This window comes from Hippopotamus amphibius, chromosome 3 (assembly GCF_030028045.1).
Source record: "Hippopotamus amphibius kiboko isolate mHipAmp2 chromosome 3, mHipAmp2.hap2, whole genome shotgun sequence".
NCBI classification, from domain to species: Eukaryota; Metazoa; Chordata; class Mammalia; order Artiodactyla; family Hippopotamidae; genus Hippopotamus; species Hippopotamus amphibius.
The window spans coordinates 148,184,654-148,203,786 of NC_080188.1; the positions used below are offsets into that span (position 1 = coordinate 148,184,654).

At 35.3% G+C, this 19,133-nt stretch overlaps 1 protein-coding gene across 3 annotated transcripts in view; it reads right to left on the minus strand.

Moving 5' to 3' along the window:
- DESI2 (desumoylating isopeptidase 2) overlaps nucleotides 1-19,133 on the minus strand; it is a 48,300-nt gene that overhangs the window by 16,632 nt on the left and 12,535 nt on the right. For 2 of the 3 annotated variants that reach the window (XM_057727933.1, XM_057727934.1), the window contains one exon: nucleotides 1,648-1,720. In XM_057727933.1, the coding sequence (XP_057583916.1) occupies nucleotides 1,648-1,720 (73 nt within the window). Of the gene's footprint in view, nucleotides 1-1,647; nucleotides 1,721-7,656; nucleotides 7,813-19,133 lie in introns of all 3 variants that reach the window. The other variant, XM_057727935.1, reaches the window with a different exon arrangement.

Sequence of the window (19,133 nt, forward strand, 5' to 3'; positions counted from 1 at the left end):
AACATTAAAATTTTTTTTAATGACAGAATTTTATAGAATATTGTAGATAAGGTTAGACATGGAAAGATATTTTGATTTTTAATTTTCTCAATTATAGTAAGGAAGTTGTAGACCCACTCATTCTTCTATTCAAGAAGCAATAATTAACATTTAGGAATGTATTTGGCCCTGGCTTTGCTGTTTTGAGCCATGTTTCTAATTATTCCTAAGTCACTTTATGAATGGGAGCAATGATTAGGCAGATAAAAGGATAATGGATGAGTATATAAGAATACTTGGGTTCAAGTCTTAGTTCTGTTAATTAGCAGTATGACTTTCCACAGGTTTTAGTTTTAGTTTCTTCATCTGAAAAAAGGAGAAAATGCCTTATGCTTCAACCTATCTCAGAGCAGCATGGTCATGTGGTTCAAAATTTGATGACACTTTAAAAACTGTAACACACCATACAAATTCAGTTAAAAAGGAATATACACACAACTTTGGCAAAAGCCAAATCAATGAGGGAGCAAACCCACAGACTACAATTTCGCCTGTATCAATACTCCAGTCACTGGAACTTTCAGCACAAACCTCACTGCTTTTTGGGATTATCTGGTAGATGCAGTCTTTAAAGTAAAATGGAGCTTATATGGCAGATCTTTATGGCCAACATTTAATATGGTACACTGCACCCAGAAGTAGCTCATTTAGCATATAAAGAAGGGACAGTAAAAAGCCACACTGACACATTTAAGTAAATGAGCCTTTTCTTTGTATTAGCTAAAGCTGGTATGTAGTCTTCAGGGGTAACTGGGAGTAAACTGCAGGAACATATTCTAAGGGGTGATAAAGACTTCCTAGCTGAAGCAGATAAAAACATTTCTGCTAGAGGTTGACTTTATGATTCAAACTAGTATATTATTACAACCTTGATGAAATCAGCAATGTGATTGATCTTACGCAGAACATTCTACTTACAACTTGATCAGATAATCTTGTACCAAGAGAGAGAATTAGAACAAAGGAAAAAGCTGTTGAAACAGAGCTGCTTGGTTTGAGTGACTCCAGTTATGTTTATCATAATGAAGGGTAATAAAAAATAAAAAGGGCTGAGTTAATGAAAAAGGCCATCATTCTTAAGCAAAAAGCTAAATGTAATCAAAGGCAGGATTTGCTCAGTGATATTTTTAAACTTTACAACCATACATTTTTAGGTCTACAAAAACAAATTTATTACTGAAATTCCCTCAGGAAATTGGTATTTCAAGTATGACATTCTAGTACCAACCTTTTTCCAACCAAAATGATTATTTTTATCATACTGCTTTTCAAAGTGCAAGGTTTCTGAGAAACATCAATATCTATTAAAGCAAAACTGTCATGGTATAACAATCTCAAAAGGAATATTTTTTAACACGTAGTGTCTAGAATAAAACATAACCAAATCAATGAACACTTGTGTACTTTGAGTACTTTCTCCCCAAATACACTCCATTTTGGGCATTTCCCCAAAATACAGTATAAACAAATATGGGGAGATTTTCTTCAACTTTCTACAATAAAGTAGGGAAGTACTTAAAAAAAAAAAAAAGCTACAAATATGATTTTGCAACTCCCTTAAATCAGAAAAAACTTCAGAAAGTATATTTAGACTGTGTGTACACGTACCTCTGCCATATACCTCAATTCCTGAATGAAAAACTCCAATTCCAATGGATGAGGTGTATTCGTTCATCCAGTACTAAAGGAAAAAAAAAAGATTCAGATATTTGTTCATTTATAATTCAAGTCCATGTTATAGGAGACTACTACTTCCCAAATCTTTTACTGAACGTTTAGGCCTTTCTAATCCCTTTTCTTGGTATCTTCCTTACAGCGCTTACACTCTAATGCTAACGATGTTTTCAGTCCTGACCTTCCCTTTGCTTATGCCACACCCCATATGGAATGCCTTCCTGGGTCAAAATGTATGTCTCCATTTGTGTGTAAGCATCTTAGCTAAGGCTTACATAAGCCATAAAATTTAAACCTGGTTAGGTTGGGAAACAAAGTGATAGAAAAGCTCTCCTCTTAATGACTTTTTAAAGAATCACATATAGCATCTGTGTTCATATCTATTTTTCTTCTATCTTAAGTGTCCCCTTTCATTCTCTGGTGTGCTCCCTGAAGACAGGGATATTCTATTCTTTTTCAAAAACATTTGGCATACATGTCCTGATTCAGCTCAAAGTTTGACAATGATAATATAAGAAATAAATAATATGAGGCACAAAGATTAGAACAATTTTCTTACCACTGGCATGAAGAAAAATTCCAAGAAAAGGTAATATTTGAACTGAGGTTTTAGAAACAAATAAGATTTCTCCACACAGGAAATATGGAGGTTAAAGTGAGGATGGGGAGGGCCGGGTGGGGAAAGAGAAGAAATGCCAAGTAGAGGGAAGAGGATGTACACAGGTAATGTGATGTGCAGTTCTGTGAGATGACTGTGAAAGTGGTTAGTGTGGAGTGGAGAAGTTACACTTAGAAAGCAAAGGAGTTAACACTAAACAAACACTTAGGTAACACTTAACAGTGTTACAACCCTATACAACTTCTCCCAGGTTAGAGAGTAGATAATCTGACTTTAATTTTTCTAGGTTTATTCAAGTCTTATCCTTGGCTTTAGACCTCTAGCCAGTTTCTCCCAGACCTGGAAAAATGCACATTCTCATACACTGCTGAAGGAAGCATAAATGATAAAGGACACCTTTTCCCCCTAAAATGTTACTGGAAGAGAAATTAAACAATAACAAACAAGAAATATTTAAAAAAGAACAAGGGACTATCTCACCTAGATATCAAAATAATCATTAAAATAGTATGGTACTGTTGCAGGAACAGATCCTTGTATATATAAGAATCTAGCATATGATAAAGGTGGTATATAAAATTAATGATAAAGGATAAGTTAGTATAAATGCATTGATAAAATTGATTATGCATAAAAATACATCTCACATATCTAAAAATTCCAGTGTGTCTAAAAATAATCATATAGAAGAAAATAAAATAAATTAAAAAAATCTTAAAAAAACGGACTTTCTACAAAACAGAAACAGACTCACAGACTTAAGAGAATGAATTTATAGTGGGGGAAGAGTAGGAGGGTGGGGGGGGAGGGACAGACTGAGAGTTTGGGATTGACATGTAGAAACTGCTATATTTAAAACCGATAACCTAACAGGGACCTACTGTATAGCACAGGGAACTCTGCTCAATATTCTGTAATAAATTTTAAAAATAAAGAAAAGAAAATCTTAGATGGGAAAAGCCAACCAAATCAAAATCTAGACTATATAGAGGAAAACAACATTTAACATAAACATTTACAACTTTTTATTGTGTAAAACTACACAAGAACAAAAGATAAACAATACACAGGAAGAAAAAAGTTGTAACACTAAGATCAGTATGAGAATACAAGTCTCCCTGTCTCTCTCATCCTATTTGATTCCTGATTTTGTATAGTCTGAATCTAGACAGCAAGTTAGGAAAGTGAGTAACACTTTTTTATCTGAATCAATTTGATTTTGGATGCAGAGTAGTGAGGGTACATATAGTAAGGGATTTCTCAAAACATTTATCCAAATCTATTTAATTCCGGAATTTGGGCAGTAGAAGTTCAGACAGCAAGGGATACTGTATACAAAAACTCTATTTAAAACAAAAATAACCCCCACAGACAAAGTGAGCAATCATAGAAGAAATTAGTGGCTAACAAATATGGACTAACAATCTCATTAGTAAATAGAAAAGTGCTAGCTAAAACAATAAGCTACAATTCTTTTTTTTTTGGGAGGTTTTTTTTTTTTGGGCTGCTTGGCTTGCACTTAGTTCCCCAATCAGGGACTGAACCCAGGCCCTCGGCAGTGACAGTGTGGAGTCCTGACCACTGGACTGCCAGGGAATTCCCTACCATTTTTTTTAATCCATCAGATTGGCAAATATGTAAAATATTGCTAATACTTAGTGTTGGTAAGGATGTCAGGAAGATACTGCAGACGTGAATCAACGCCAATTAATTAAGCATTTCACCTCCTGAAGTCTAGACTACAGAAATGCTTGAACATGGGCAGACATGTTCCAAGACACTAACTGCAGTTGCCTATAGTACTGAAAAACTGGAAACAATCTAAATATCAGTAGGAGAATGGCTACTTTTATAAATGACCATAAATCCACATCATGAACTATTACACAGCTACTAAAACGAATGAGTTAACTCGGCACATAAGGGCATAAAAAGATATCTAAGACACACCCAGTAAAAAAAAAAACCAGGTAAAAATATATTATCTGTAGCAAGATCACATTTTTCTAAGTTAAATAAATAGGCCCTCTGTGTATGTTTACATGCTAAGTATGGAAAAATAAAACAAAATCACCACCAATTACAACAAAAGAAAGTCTGAAGCATTACAGATAAAACTGTTAACAGTTTGGGGGGAGGGGAGTAGATACAGCGTAGGGGTGGGAATACAGGCATGTAAAGGAAAACTTTCACTTTCAACTCCGTACATTTCAGGATTGTTTTCTGAATTTCATGAATTATGTGTATTAACTTTTATAATTAGAAAAATGTTAAAGTAAAACACTATATTCTCTTAGCTTAACAGGTTTCAATTTATTTGAACATTTTTACTATCTTAAAAGAACAGGCTGCATATATATAAAACATAAGCAGCTGCATTATTTGTATTAGCAAGGTACTTATAACAACTTAAATGTGTACCTATAAGGCAATGGTTGAATAAACTATGATAAACAATATGTAAAATATTACAAAGCCATACAAAGAAGGGGGATACTCTCAAGAAACTGATAGGGAGTAATTTCCAGGATATATTTGTTAGGGGAACAAAAAGAAAAGAAAAATGGAGACGTGGCAAAATGCTACAAAGGCTGGTTTGACGGTGCTTCCACTGGTCAACTTTGGGAAAATCTGCATATCAAAAAGAATAAGGACAATAATGGAATACAGCATGTTGAACAAAAAATAATCTTAGTCCACAGTAATACCAAAAAAGAAAAAAAAGAAAAAACCAAAAAAAACTCCCCCAAAATGAAAACCCCCCCAAAAATAAAATGAAACAAAAAACCAAAAAGTGAAAGGAGAGAAAACTCTTCTTTACAAAGGAAAAGGCAGCTAATAAACATGAAGTAAAGGCAGAATTAGATAGTTTTGCAGCCCCCAGCTGATGCAGGCAAGGATCATGGATGTTAAAACCATTGGGAGAAGGTTGTTGGAGAACAATGTTCCCATGGTCTTAAAGCATCAATCCCACACTTTCCTAAATTATAAGGAGAAAAGATACCATAGCAATGGAAAATTATAGTGAATATCATCTTATCCAAGTGATTAAAGTGATTGTCATCAATAGCTGGACGAACTGATACTATGTGCCTCCTGATGTGATGAAACAGAAAGGCTGTAGCTTTTCCTTTGTTACTTTTCTTGTCAAATATATTAAATAGAATATGACCATGAGGAAAAATCAGATAAGTCTGGATTGTGGGACATTCTATAAGAAAAGTAGCCTGATCTTTTTAAAAAAATAATGACGTTAAAGTCAAAAGAAGGGCAGCTATTCTTTAAGGAAGGTTAAAAAGACACGATAACTATCAATACGTGCAACGAAGGAGGCTTGACTGGATCCTAGACTTAAAAAAGAACAAAAAGCCGAAAAGACATTATTGGGGTAATTGGGGGAAATATTAATATCGACTATGCATTAGATAAATTATTGTACTAACTGAAAATTTCTTGGGAGGGGTAAATAGTTTCATGGTTAGGTAGACAATGTCGTCTTAGGAAATACATGTTGGAGTATTGAGAGATGAAATACTAAAATGGTTGTGAAACTTTCTGAGTTTTATGTAGAAGAGGGTAAAAGAAAACAAATACAGGTAAAAACTGGTGAATCTAGGTGAAGAGTATATAAAACATACTCTTCTTTCACTTTTTTTTTTGAAGATTTAAACGTTTTAAAAATAAAAAGTTAGGGGGAACTAAAAAGAACAATCTATTCCTTTCCTCGTTCCAACAGAAGAGATGCCTTTTCAAGTTTCCTGCTATCCTCCCACTTTCTCCCCCTTTTTATAGACAGAGAGTAGAAAATACCACAAGGTGATCATGCTAGTCTGCATAAAAATTCTGTTAGTCTTTTTTAAAAAAATGAGTTATAATTAACATAGAATATTAGTTTCAGGTATACAACACAGTGATTCAATATTTTTATATATTATGAAATGATCACCACAATAAGACCAGCTACCATGCATCACCATACCAAGTCACTACAATATTGCTGATCATATTCCCTATGTGGACATCACATCCCCACGACTTCATTATTTTATAGCTGGTAGTCTGTGTCTCTTAATCCCCTTCACTTATTTCATCTATCTTCCTACCCTGCTCTGCTGTGGCAACTACCAGTTTGTTCCCAGTATCTATGAGTTTGTTTCTGTTCTGTCTTATTTGCCCATTTGGGTTTTTTTTTTGATTCTACATATAAGTGAAACCAGACAGAATTTGTTTTTCTTTGACTTATTTCATTTAGAATAATACCCTCCAGGTCTACTTATGTTGCTGCAAATGGCAAGATTTCATTCTTTTTTTTTTTAATGGCTGAGTAATATTCCTCTGTGTGTGTGTGTGTGTGTGTGTGTGTGTACACACACCAAATCTTCTTTATCCATTCATCCACTCATGGACATTTAGGTTGCTTCTATATCTTGGCTACTGCAGTCAGTGGTTTCCTTGGCAGCCAACTTCTAGGACTTAAATTGTCTTTCCCAATTGAGAAATCTCATTGCTTATACTGTTTACAATCAATAATTTGATCTACTAACTGATTTCCTTAACAATGGCACCAACAGGCTTTTGTTCTGGATGCAAGCAACTCCTATGTAGTTAGCTTTTCTCTTTTTTACACTGTGAGCACTTCTCTTTCAAAAAATATTTTCGAAAAGAGATAGATAACAAAATTGTCTAAAACAATCAAAATGTTTTAAACTCTTGGTAAACTGAACATTTATTTCCATTTAAGGTCTAGTATCACTTAATTTTAACAATTTATTTTTTGTTGACCAGTAAATAGCCTTCTGAAAGTGCTTCTATAATAAATTTCTATAATGGAAATTGAAATGTTTTATTGAGATAGAAAGGTTTTCACAGAAAGGAAAACAAAAAACAAAAAAACAACAAACCTTCACAGTGACTTTTAGCCAGAGTTAAACAGGTTAAGATGGGAATGTACTTGTCAGAGTGGGGATCCTGGACTCAGAAATCTTTTATTCTCTGCTCTTTCAGTTGAAAATAATCTCTTCCATGTTTAGAACTTCTGTATGTTGCTTGGGGATGTGGGGGTGGGGGTGTGTGTGTGTGTCTGTGTGTATACAACACTACTTTAGTCTAAAATTTCCCTGCCTTCAAGACTTTACATTCTACATATAAAACGATATATTTTGACACATTTCATAAATTGGAAAAATCTATAAAATGAGAGAAGCAGAAATGAGAGAGAAATGTACCACCTAAAAATTTGGTCAGTCCTTTGGAGTTTACAACGAGACCTGACCTATATAACATTTCTAAAGAATTGCTGAGACACTGCAATGAAAAATGAATACCTGATAGCTTTGCAAGTGGTAGTGTTACCTCCACTCTCAGATGGAAAGTTGGACAATCAGGTCAAGTGTTTCTGCTGAAGGTTATAGGCAGCCAGCAAGTTGCTAGGAAAAACCCGCAAGTTGCTAGGAAAAGGATTTCTTAACCCGGAGATACTCCTTTGAACAGTATTAAAAAAACAGAAGTTACCCACTTTTAACATTATTTGCTTCCTAAAGGCTCTGTCTCAATATTCTATGCCAGGCAGGAATTAACGCTGATGTTGCTTATTCACTGTTAGCAATAACAATGAGGGACTTGGGCCTTCCCTGGTGGTCCAGTGGGTAAGACTCAGTGCTTCCAATGCAGGGAACTAGATCCCAAATGTCCCAACTAAGAGTTCACATGCTGCAACTAAAAATCCCGCATGCACCAACTAAAGATCCTGCATGCCACAACGAAGATCCCCTGTGCCTCAACTAAGACCCGACACAGCCAAATAAATAGATATTTAAAAAAACAACAACCCAGTATTTAAAAAACCAAAAAAAAAAAAAAAAAAAAAAAAAAAATGAGGGACTCAATGGCTCTTTGCTTTTCATGTTCTTTGTATCTTCTATCCCTAGAAAGGGCCCCAAATGTAAGAGTTAATTTATTTTCTAAATTAAAGCAACTATTTACTTAGAAATCTATTACCAGATATTGCCACTGACCTTAGAGAAACAAAAACGATTATAAAGAATACTATGAGTAGTTGTATACAAACAGGTCAGATAACTGAAATGAAATGTATAAATTCCTGGAAAGACACAAAGTACTGAAACTGAATCAAGAAGAGAGAGAAAATCTGACTAGATCTATAATGAATGGGAATGAAAGCAAAGAGGATGAATTAGTAATTTTAAAACTACCCTCAAAGAAAAGCCTACAACCAGATGATTTTGGTGAATTCTACCAAATATTAATTAATTTATTTATTTTGGGCTGCGTTGGATCTTTGTTGCCGCACACAGGCTTTCTCTAGTTGTGGTGAGCAGGGGCTACTCTTCCTTGTGGTGTGCGGGTTTCTCATTGTGGTGGCTTCTCTTGCTGTGGAGCATGGGCTCTAGGTGTGAAGGCTTTAGTAGTTGCAGCACATGGGCTCAGTAGTTGTGGCTCGAAGGCTCTAGAGCGCAGGCTCAGTAGTTGTGGTACACGGGCTTAGTTGCTCTGTGACATGTGGGACCTTCCCGGACCAGGGATCAAACCTGTGTCCCCTACATTCGCAGGCAGATTCTTAACCACTGTGCCACCAGGGAAGCCCCTCTACCAAATATTTAAACAAGAATACTAATTCTTCACAAACTGCTCAAAAGACAGAAGAAAAGGGAACACTTCCCAATTCATTCTGTGAGGTCAGTACTAATTTGACACCAAAACCAGGCAAAGGCATCAGAAGGAAACTACAGATCAATCTCTTATGGATACAGACTCAAAAATCCTCAACAAAATACTGGCAAATTGAATTCAGCAACATATAAAAAGGATTATACACCATGACCAAGTGGTATTTATTCCAGGAATGGAAAGTGGATTTAATATCCCCCCAAATCAATTACTATAATATACCATATCACTAGAATAAAGAACAAAATCCACAAAATCCAACACTTTTTCATGATCAAAACACTCAATAAACTAGGAATATAAGGAAACTTCCCCAATTTGATAAAGGGCATCTACAAAAAACTCAAAGCTAACATCATACTTAATGGTGACAGAGTTAATGCTTTCCCTTTAAGATCAGGAACAAAACAAGGATATCTGCCTTTGCCACTTCTATGAAACACTGTACTGGAGATTCTAGCCAAGGTAAATAGAGAAGAAAAAGAAAAAAGGCATCCAGATTGGCAAAGAAGTAAAATCAAAATGACATGATCTTGTATATAGAAAATCATAAGTAATCCACTAAAAAAAATAGTAAAAGTAGTAAACAAGTTCAGTAAAGGTTGCCGGTACAAGATTAATATACAAACATCAACTGTAATTCTATATACTAGCAATAAACAATACGAAAATGAAATCAGGAAAATTCCATTTACAGTTGCATTAAAAAATATGTAAGGATAAATTTAACACAAGAATTACGTAACTTTGTATATGAAAACTATAAACATTACTGAAAGAATTTAAAGATCAAAATAAATGGAAAGACATTCCATGCTCATAGATTAGAAGACTTAATATTGTTAGGATTGCAATACTCTCCGAATTGACCTGATTGATTCATTGCAATCCTTATCCAAATCCCAGCTGCCTTTTCCACAGAAATGATAAGCTAATGCTGAAGATTCAAGAGACCTGTAATAGCCAAGACAATCTTGAAAAAGTTGGAATACTCACACTTCCTGATTTCAAAACTTACTACAGGGTTACAGTAATCAACACAGTGTGTAACTGGCATAAAGACAGACACTTAGACCAATGGAATAGAATTCCGTTCAGAAAGAAACCCTTACATTTATGGTCAACTGATATTCAACAAAGGTGCCAAGACAAATCAGTGGGGGAAATAAACAGTCTTTTCAACAAATGGGACTGTGACAACTGGACATTCACATGCAAATCAATGAAGTGGGACTCCTATCTCACACCATATACAAAGATTAACTCAAGATGAATCAAAGACCTAAATGTAAGAGCCAAAACTACAAAACTCTTAGAAGAAAACAAAAGCATATTTCGTGGTCTTAAATTAGGCAATGGTTTCTTAGTTGTGACACCAAATATACAAGCAACAAAGAAAAAATTAACTGGACTTCATAAAAATTAAAATCTTTTGTGATTCAAAAGACACTATAAGTGAAAAAGCAACCCACAGACTGGAAGAAAGTTGATGAGGGATGTATATCCAGAATATATAAAGAACTCTTATAAATCAAGAACAAGACAAATAATCCAATTAAAAAATGGGCAAAGGATCTAAATAGATGTTTCTCTAAAAAAGATAGACAAATCAAAACTACTATTAGATACCATTTCATACCCATTCAGATGACTATATTCAAAAAGACAGATCTAACAAGTGTTGACAACAGTATAGAGGAATTGGAATCCTCATACACTGCCTTGATGGGATTTTAAAATGGTACAGCAGTTTTGTTTATTTCATTTTATATTATTTTTTAAATTTAAAAAAAATTTTTATTTCATATTGGAACATAGTTGATTAGCAATGTGTTAGTTTCAGGTGTACAGCAAAGTGATTCAGTTATACATATACATGTATCTATTCTTTTTTAAATTCTTTTCCCATTTAGGTTATTACAGAATATTGAGCAGTGTTCCCTGTGCTATACAGTAGGTCCTTGTTGGTTATCTATTTTAAATATAGTAGTGTGTACATGTCAATCCAAAACTCTCAACCTATCCTTCTCCCCACTGTTCCCCCCTGGTAATGGTAACCATAAATTCATTCTCTAGATCAGTGAGTCTGTTTCTGTTTTGTAAATAAGTTCATTTGTATCATTTTTTTTTAAGGTTCTGCATACAAGCAATATCATATATTTGTCTTTATCTGTTTGATTTACTTCACTTAGAATGATAATCTCCAGGACCATCATGTTGCTGCAAATTGCATTATTTCATTCTTTTTAAAGGCTGCATAATATTCCACAGGATATATGTAAAATGGTACAGCAGTTTTGGAAGAGTTTGCCTAGAACAGGTAAATTTATACAGATAAAAAATAGATTAATGGCTACTTATAACTGGGAGGTTTGCAGGGAAATAGGGAGTGATTGCTAATGGGTATGGGGTTTCTTTCTTGGGTGATGAAAAATGTCTAATATTGAAATCAATGATGGCTGTACAACTCCATGAATACACTAAAATCCACTGAATTGTACACAAAGGGTGAACTATATCTCAATAAAACTGTTTAAAAAATGCTAGGAATAGAAGTAAAGGATTTACTAACTTATACCAAATGGTAGAAGAGTATATAATTTCATAGTTGGCAAACCTAAACAAAAACTATTCTATAAATACCATGAATCCTCCAAGGACAAAATTTCCTTCAGATACAATACATACTTTGTTCCTTTAAAAAGAAATGTAATTTGGCATTATCAACAAAGTTTCCTCTCTGTTAGCAAAGTGAGAACCAAGAAATTCCTGAACAAAAAAGTTTTCATTTCCCTGTCTTCCTTCTAAGAAATGGTCCAATATAAACTTTAGAAGAGTAAAATATACAGATTATGAGTGTGGGGCTCTTGACGCTCACCCCCCTCCAAGTGAAAAAACTGCTAGCTACCTGAAAACATTTTCTAATAAATAACACAAAAGATGGTCCAATTAGTTCTTGAACTCTTATCCGCAATCAAAAATCTTTAAATAGGTTATTTCTCAAATTGCAGACTGCATTCCTAATTCCAGATAGCTGCCTTCAAAAATATGTAGAAAACAGACTATAAACAAATAGCATATCAAGAACAGAAAAATACTGGCAACTCCCTGGCAGTCAAGTGGTTAGGACTCTGTGCTTTCACTGCCGAGGGTCTGGGTTCAATCCCTGGTCCGGGAACTGAGATCCCTACAAGCCACGAGATGCAACTGAACAAAACAAAACAAAACAAAACAAAACTAAACAAAAAAAAAAAGAAGACAGGAAAAAAAAACCCAACTCTAAATATATGTATTCTGGTCAGCCATCTCTCATATGTGAACAATAGCACATTACTGAAGAAATTTTATGAAGTAAATTAGATGCTTTCCCTTGGTGTGATTTTTTTTTTTTTTCCTGAATGGACTCTAAAGAAAAGTGGATAAACCTTCCACAGAGATGCTCTCCAAATGTTACTGTTTCTGTTAGGGCTTCCTAGCTCTATTATTAGAGAACATGCCTGGAAGGCTCACTCTCTAAAAACTGGGCAGGCTGCCTGTGGAAGACAGGCGTTTAATTCAAGGTCAGCAAGCCTTATCGAGTCCTTCTGCCTCAAAGTCCTGCCAAGGCTATGCAGACAATATGGATGATGCCTATTTTAAGTGGAGATTTAATGATATAACTATAAACAAACAAAAAATGTACAGCAGCCCCTCGGTATCCTCAGAGGATTGGTTCCAGAACCCCTGCAGATTCTCAAGTCCCTTATTTGAAATGGTGTGGTACAGCCAGCCCCCTGCATGTGTGGATACGGAGAGCCGACTGCATATGAGGACTGAGTCTTTTACTGAATTGTGGAACTCCTCTACAATGATTTGCTGTTGGTAGTTATTCATGCTGAAGTAATTACTATTCTCTCATAGTTTAAGATTTTTGAAATTAATAGTAGTGTTTCTCAGTGCTCTTCCAACTTGGTTTCCATCCTTTGTCATTACTTTAAAAATTATTTACCATTGTCAAAACATTTCACATGGCATCTCTGGAATAAAAATCTCCCCACAAAGCTCAACAGAGCTTCTCAAACTTGCTATGTGGAAATTCATGCTTTTGTACAACCATAATATTGATATTTTCTAACAGAAGATATAAATATGCAACATGAAATCACAGCCAAGAACACGTATCCATGAAAAACAAACAAACAAACCAAGCTGCTGAATTAGATATGACTGGATGTTAGCAAGATTTCTGTTAATTTTTGTTGGGTATGTCTTCATTGATTTTGTTGTCTAAATAGCAGATGCCAAAAGTTTAAAATTACATACTTGGGAAAAATGGATAATACAGGACAATTTTATTTAAAGGCTTAGCTTTTTATGTGAACTGGGAAAAGACCACTTTTATTGCCAGAGTTTGGTCCAAGTCTAAGAGTACAACCAGTATTCAGGAGACCAGCTGAACTACTGCTCTGAGATAACTGCAGAAGCTGGGATGACACTGAGGCCAGCCCTGCAGAGAAATTTTACCACACAGGGCCACGTGGTGAGGGAGGAGTGACATGGAATACTAGGGGTAGATCCACTAAAGGAAACTATATATTCAAGTTTACCCAATGTTGACAACTATACAATCCCTCAGGGATTGATTATATGAAAAATCAGATGTTTTCATTTGAAAGTTTACAATTTGATTCTTCTCAAACTTTTCCCAACATACCAAAGGAAAACAGTAAACCAGCCAGCTGCTACCACTGAATAGTATCTCTTAAACCATGAAACAACAGCAGAGTTACCAGACATGTCCATGTCAACCACCTACTAAACGATTGGTCAGCTTCATCTAAGGCTATTTTTCCCTTCCGATCAAACAGGAAAGCCCACAGTGTTCCTGTGTTCCAGTTTGGATCACAAGAGTATTGCTCCTATTATCTCTGAATTTACTTCGGAGTTTATTGCTTGGATAGAAAAAGGTTGATACAACGAACACTGAAGCATCTGAACTACAGTGGAAAGACACTGGGCTGAGTGTCAGGAGATGGAGGTTCTTTGCCTTGGTTTCTTCACAGATATTTGGTAACTTTAATTTTTTAAAATTTTTAAAATTTTATTAAAAATTTTTAAAATTTTATATTGGAGTATAGTTGATTAACAATGATGTGTTACAGGTGTACAGCAAAGTGATTCAGTTATACCCATACAAGTATCCATTCTTTTTCAAATTCTTTTTCCATTTAGGTTATTACAGAATATTGAGCTGAGTTCCCTGTGCTATACAGTAGCTCCTTGTTGCTTATCTATTTTAAATACAGCAGTGTGTACATGTCAATCCCAAACTCCCAATCTATCCCCCTCCTATTATGACATTTGTTAGCTTTTTTAAAAAAATTTATTTATTTATTTATTTATTTTATTGGCTGTGTTGGGTCTTTTTTGCTGTACACGGGCTTTCTTTAGTTGTGGTGAGTGGGGGCTACTCTTTGTTGTGGTGAGCCCGTGGCTTCTCTTGTCACTGAGCACGGGCTCTAGGTGTGTGGGCTTCAGCAGTTGCAGCACACGGGCTCAGTAGTTGTGGCTCGAAGGCTCTAGAGCGCAGGCTCAACAGTTGTGGTGCATGGGCTTAGTTGCTCTGCAGCATGTGGGATCTTCCTGGAACAGGGATCGAAACCGAGTCTCCTGCATTGGCAGGCAGATTCTTAACCATTGCACCACCTAGGAAGTCCCGATATTTGTTAACTTTTAAAGGTACCCACTATGTCTGAAAAAGCATTTGACTCCAATTCAGATACTGGAGCCAGAATACCTTGGTTCAAATTCTGACTTCACTATTTACTAGTTGTGTGACCTGGGGAAAGATACTTATCCTCTCTGTCCTTATTTATAAAACGCGGATAATACCAATAGTGTCTTCCTCAGAGGACTTATTATGAGGATTAAATAAATTAGTATGCATAAAGTACTTAGCAGGGTGCTTGACCTATAGTAAACATTAAGCATTAGTAGTAGCAAACACATATATTGATATGATCCTTCCCTAATACTCTGTTCTACACCTTGGTAAAGGGTTGTATGCATGTGTAAATAAGCAGATTGGTTCTGGCTGTTAATTCTCAGGATTTTCAAGAATCTTTGAGCGTTGATGTCAAATTACCAATAGCAATGATTCACTAAACTGAAAAGCAAAAAATGGCAGAGTTAATATGACTCTAAGACTACTTTAAGCAAGTATTTATATTCTTGAAAAGTACAAATCTGAGTAAAAGGTCTCTATAAGTAAGGCAGTGGTTTTGTAGGATTCTTATATATTCATGAAGGACATGAGCAGAGGGCTGGAGAACCAATCTCACTTTGGTGCTAAGACCTTACAGTCCTGTACTTCCTAAGTCCGTGGAGATGGCAAGTAAGTAAAGAAAGTAAAGGGCCAAGGAAGGACCACTAATACATGCTTTGCCTCCTCTGATACCAGCCAGTGTCACTGAAGTTTAGAAGGCTTATCAAAGCATTCCAAAGTATTAATATAAAAAGGTAAAAGGAAACAATTCACAGAAAAAGTATCATCTTGAAATCTGTGGGAAGGCAATAAATACATAAATAACTGCAGTTACTTTCGAGCTCAATCTTGTTTCAATGCAAAAAATTGGCCTAAATATTTCCACTTATTATTTTAAAGCACTGCTTACAAAAGTGAATTGACTATACTATATTATAGTCATATATTAAACTGTTAAGTTCTTCTGACAGAAGTTCTTCATTAAACTTCATTTTAGTCAGTGATTTGCTTTATTCATTTAATAAAATGTTATGCTTCCTATTTGAAAGCAACAATGATAAATGCTATCTCCCTAGTCTGGAACTTAAAACACTTAATATGACCACTGAGAGCCTGGGTCTGACTTCCTTAAAAGGCAGTATTAAATGATCCAAGTATAAAGTATGACTGTTTCCCCTAAAAACTAGAACCAGGATTCACGGGATTAAAAGTATTTTAATTAATTCCCCCCAAAAGGTGTTTAGAACAAGGCATTTCAATTACTGAGTTAAAAATCAAAATAAATTGTGACTAGTAGAGATTGTGGGGGTAATTATTATAGTGCCATCTCATATAAAACTGTCCATGTTCACACTGTTAAATTACCTTATGAAGTCTTTCTAGTGCCACTGGATTTAGTCCAAAATAATCTTACAGCAAATGTTATTTAATATTGATAGCAAATCATAGTTAAATGCTATCTTTGGTGCCTTAGCATTGGGCTAGACAGAAAGCAGAGACAATAAAAACTCACTGAATGAACTGAGATTTTCTAGTATATTTTTTAGATGAACTCATGAACATCCAGTGCTATGTCTGTTAATTCACTTTATACTGTAAGAAGTATATATATTCTATTCCATTATTATTATTTCTAAGAAAATGTCCAGTATTTTCACTACCAGAAATTATCTAATAAGCACATGGCTGACTTTCTATGTCTTAGAAAAAAAAATTAAAAAATTTCATTACAAAGTTACTTATAAATATTGATAACAGTAGGTATTAAGCCTCAATCTTTTAGAGTATGTAATCTTTCCTGATTATGAAAGATTTGTCAGTAATTTTTTAGTTAATAGTGTTTCAAATTTAATAAATGTTCTAGAAAAAAAGAAATTTTCTTTTCTGAGACAGTGTAGCCAAACATAAACATATGAAAGCTAGCTTAGCCAGATTTCCTTGTTTGCTGCCACAGTCCCAGTTTATATCTGCTTCAATATAACTATTTAGCCTGCAACCCTCTTTATTCTCAAGTCTCAGTTTTGATGATACAATTTAAAGTTAGCTTAACACTGGCCTTCTTAAGGACTGTACTCTTTGAGTCTTAAAAGTCCTGATCTCATGAGTGTGAGTATACCTAACTATATACTGACATGATAGTCTAAAAACCAAGGAAAATGTGGTGACACGTATTTTGTACAGAACTAAGGTTTCCTTCTCTTTATTGAATAGACAAACTAATTTTCAAGAACAAATTATTATGTTTACCAAAGGATCTAATTTCTAGAACCACAACAAAAGCTAGGCACAGGATGACTGGATTACTTAAAGCAGAATAGATTTTTAAAAGTCAAATCAACAGTGAACTGGGCTTCCTAGGTGGTGCAGTGGTTGAGAATCCGCCTGCCAATGCAGGGGACACGGGTTCGATCCCTGCTCCGGGAAGATCCCACATGCCGCGGAGCAACTAAGCCCGTGCGCCACAACTGTGGAGTCCATGTGCTGCAACTACTGAAGCCCACGCACCTAGAGCCTGTGCTCCACGACAAGAGAAGCCACGGGCTCACCACAACAAAGAGTAACCCCCACTCACCGCAACTAAAGAAAGCCTGTGCAGAGCAAAAAAGACCCAACACAGCCAATAAAATAAATTTATATAAAAACAAACAAAAAACCAGTGAACTAAATGCCCCTTGAATATTTTATTTTATTTTATTTTATTTTATTTTATTTTTTGGGGGGTACACCAGGTTCAATCATCTGTTTCCATACACACATCCCCGTACTCCCTCCCTTCCCCGACCCCCCCCCACCCTCCCTGCCCCAGTCCTCTAAGGCACCTTCCATCCTCGAGCTGGACTCCCTTTGTTATACAACAACTTCCCACTGACTGTTTTACAGTTGGTAGTATATATATGTCTGTGCTACTCTCTCGCTTCGTCTCAGTTTCCCCTTCACCCCCCGCCCCCTCCCATACCTCGAGTTCTCCAGTCCATTCTCTGTATCTGCATCCTTATTCTTGTCACTGAGTTCATCAGTACCCTTTTTAGATTCTGTATATGTGAGTTAGCATACAATATTTGTCCTTCTCTTTCTGACTTACTTCACTCTGTATGACAGATTGTAGTTCTATCCACCTCACCCCTTGAATATTTTTAAGACTAAACCTATTTTTTACAATCCACTCTTTGACTCTACTAGTGATGATAAGTACATGGGATAGGGTACTGCCAATTCTTGGTCCTGAACCATATCCACACAAGAAAACCATGTTCTTGGCAAATTTCTCATATCAGGCACTTAATTTAGTTGTGTGAAATATTTTGGTAAAACTCTGAAACTCCTTTTAAGGAGGCCTATTTGTACTTGACTATCCTCCTGGATTGGGTTCTAAAATTGCATGAGATCTGAGACAAAGTTTTAACTTTCTGTACCCTCCATGTTACTTAGTGTATTGTATTATACTTAGATCACTCAAATGCTTGATAAGCTAAAATGTAGCAAGGAATATGTAATGCGTTTCCCTCTGTCCTGTTCTTCACTCATTCAAGAAATATGTATTGAACACCTACTATGTGCTAAAAATTAGCAATACAGAAGCGAACACGACCAAGTTCCTGTTCTCATGGAGCTTGCATTCCTGAGAGGTATCTTTTAAACTGCAGGTTTAAAACCCACTAAAGAATCCTGAAATCAATTCAGTGGGTTGCACCAGCTTTATTTTAAATGAATAAAACAACTTATCAGAGGACATCACACACAGCAAGGTGTTTCAGTTACATGTGTGTATAATAAGTGTTATGTAAAATGTATATTTTAGTTGGTCCAGGATAAAATTGAGAAACAGTTCTAGAAGGTTCCCCTAAACTGCATCTCAGTTTAAATCTCATTTTAAATTTTTACTTACTTGCAAAGCTATAAATAAAGCAAGTTAGACAACTTTGATTCAATAAAATGTATGTGTTAGGGACTCTGCTAGACATTGGGGATACAAGGATGATTAACTCACAGTCCCTGTCCATAAAGAACTCATTAAGAATGTAAATAATCAATCACAATCCGATAAGTGTTAAAACAAGTATGTGTATATGTAATAAATTAACAACTCATTTTTTGGGATACTCCAACATGCTTTCACTTATTCTGTCTTTCACAATAATAGTCCACACAAAATATGTAAATCACTTTTGGGATATTCAAGCAAGTAATTTGTGCCCAAGGCCACATAATGAGTGGCTAAGCTGTAAACAGCCCAGGTTTCTTAGCCTTCATCTACTGCTTTTTTAAATCACGACTCCTTCCTAATAGATAGTCTCATATGGCTTTGATTTTCTTTATATGATCTTGAAGTATTCTGAACAACTTCAGAATAAGATGGAGATCATTACTATT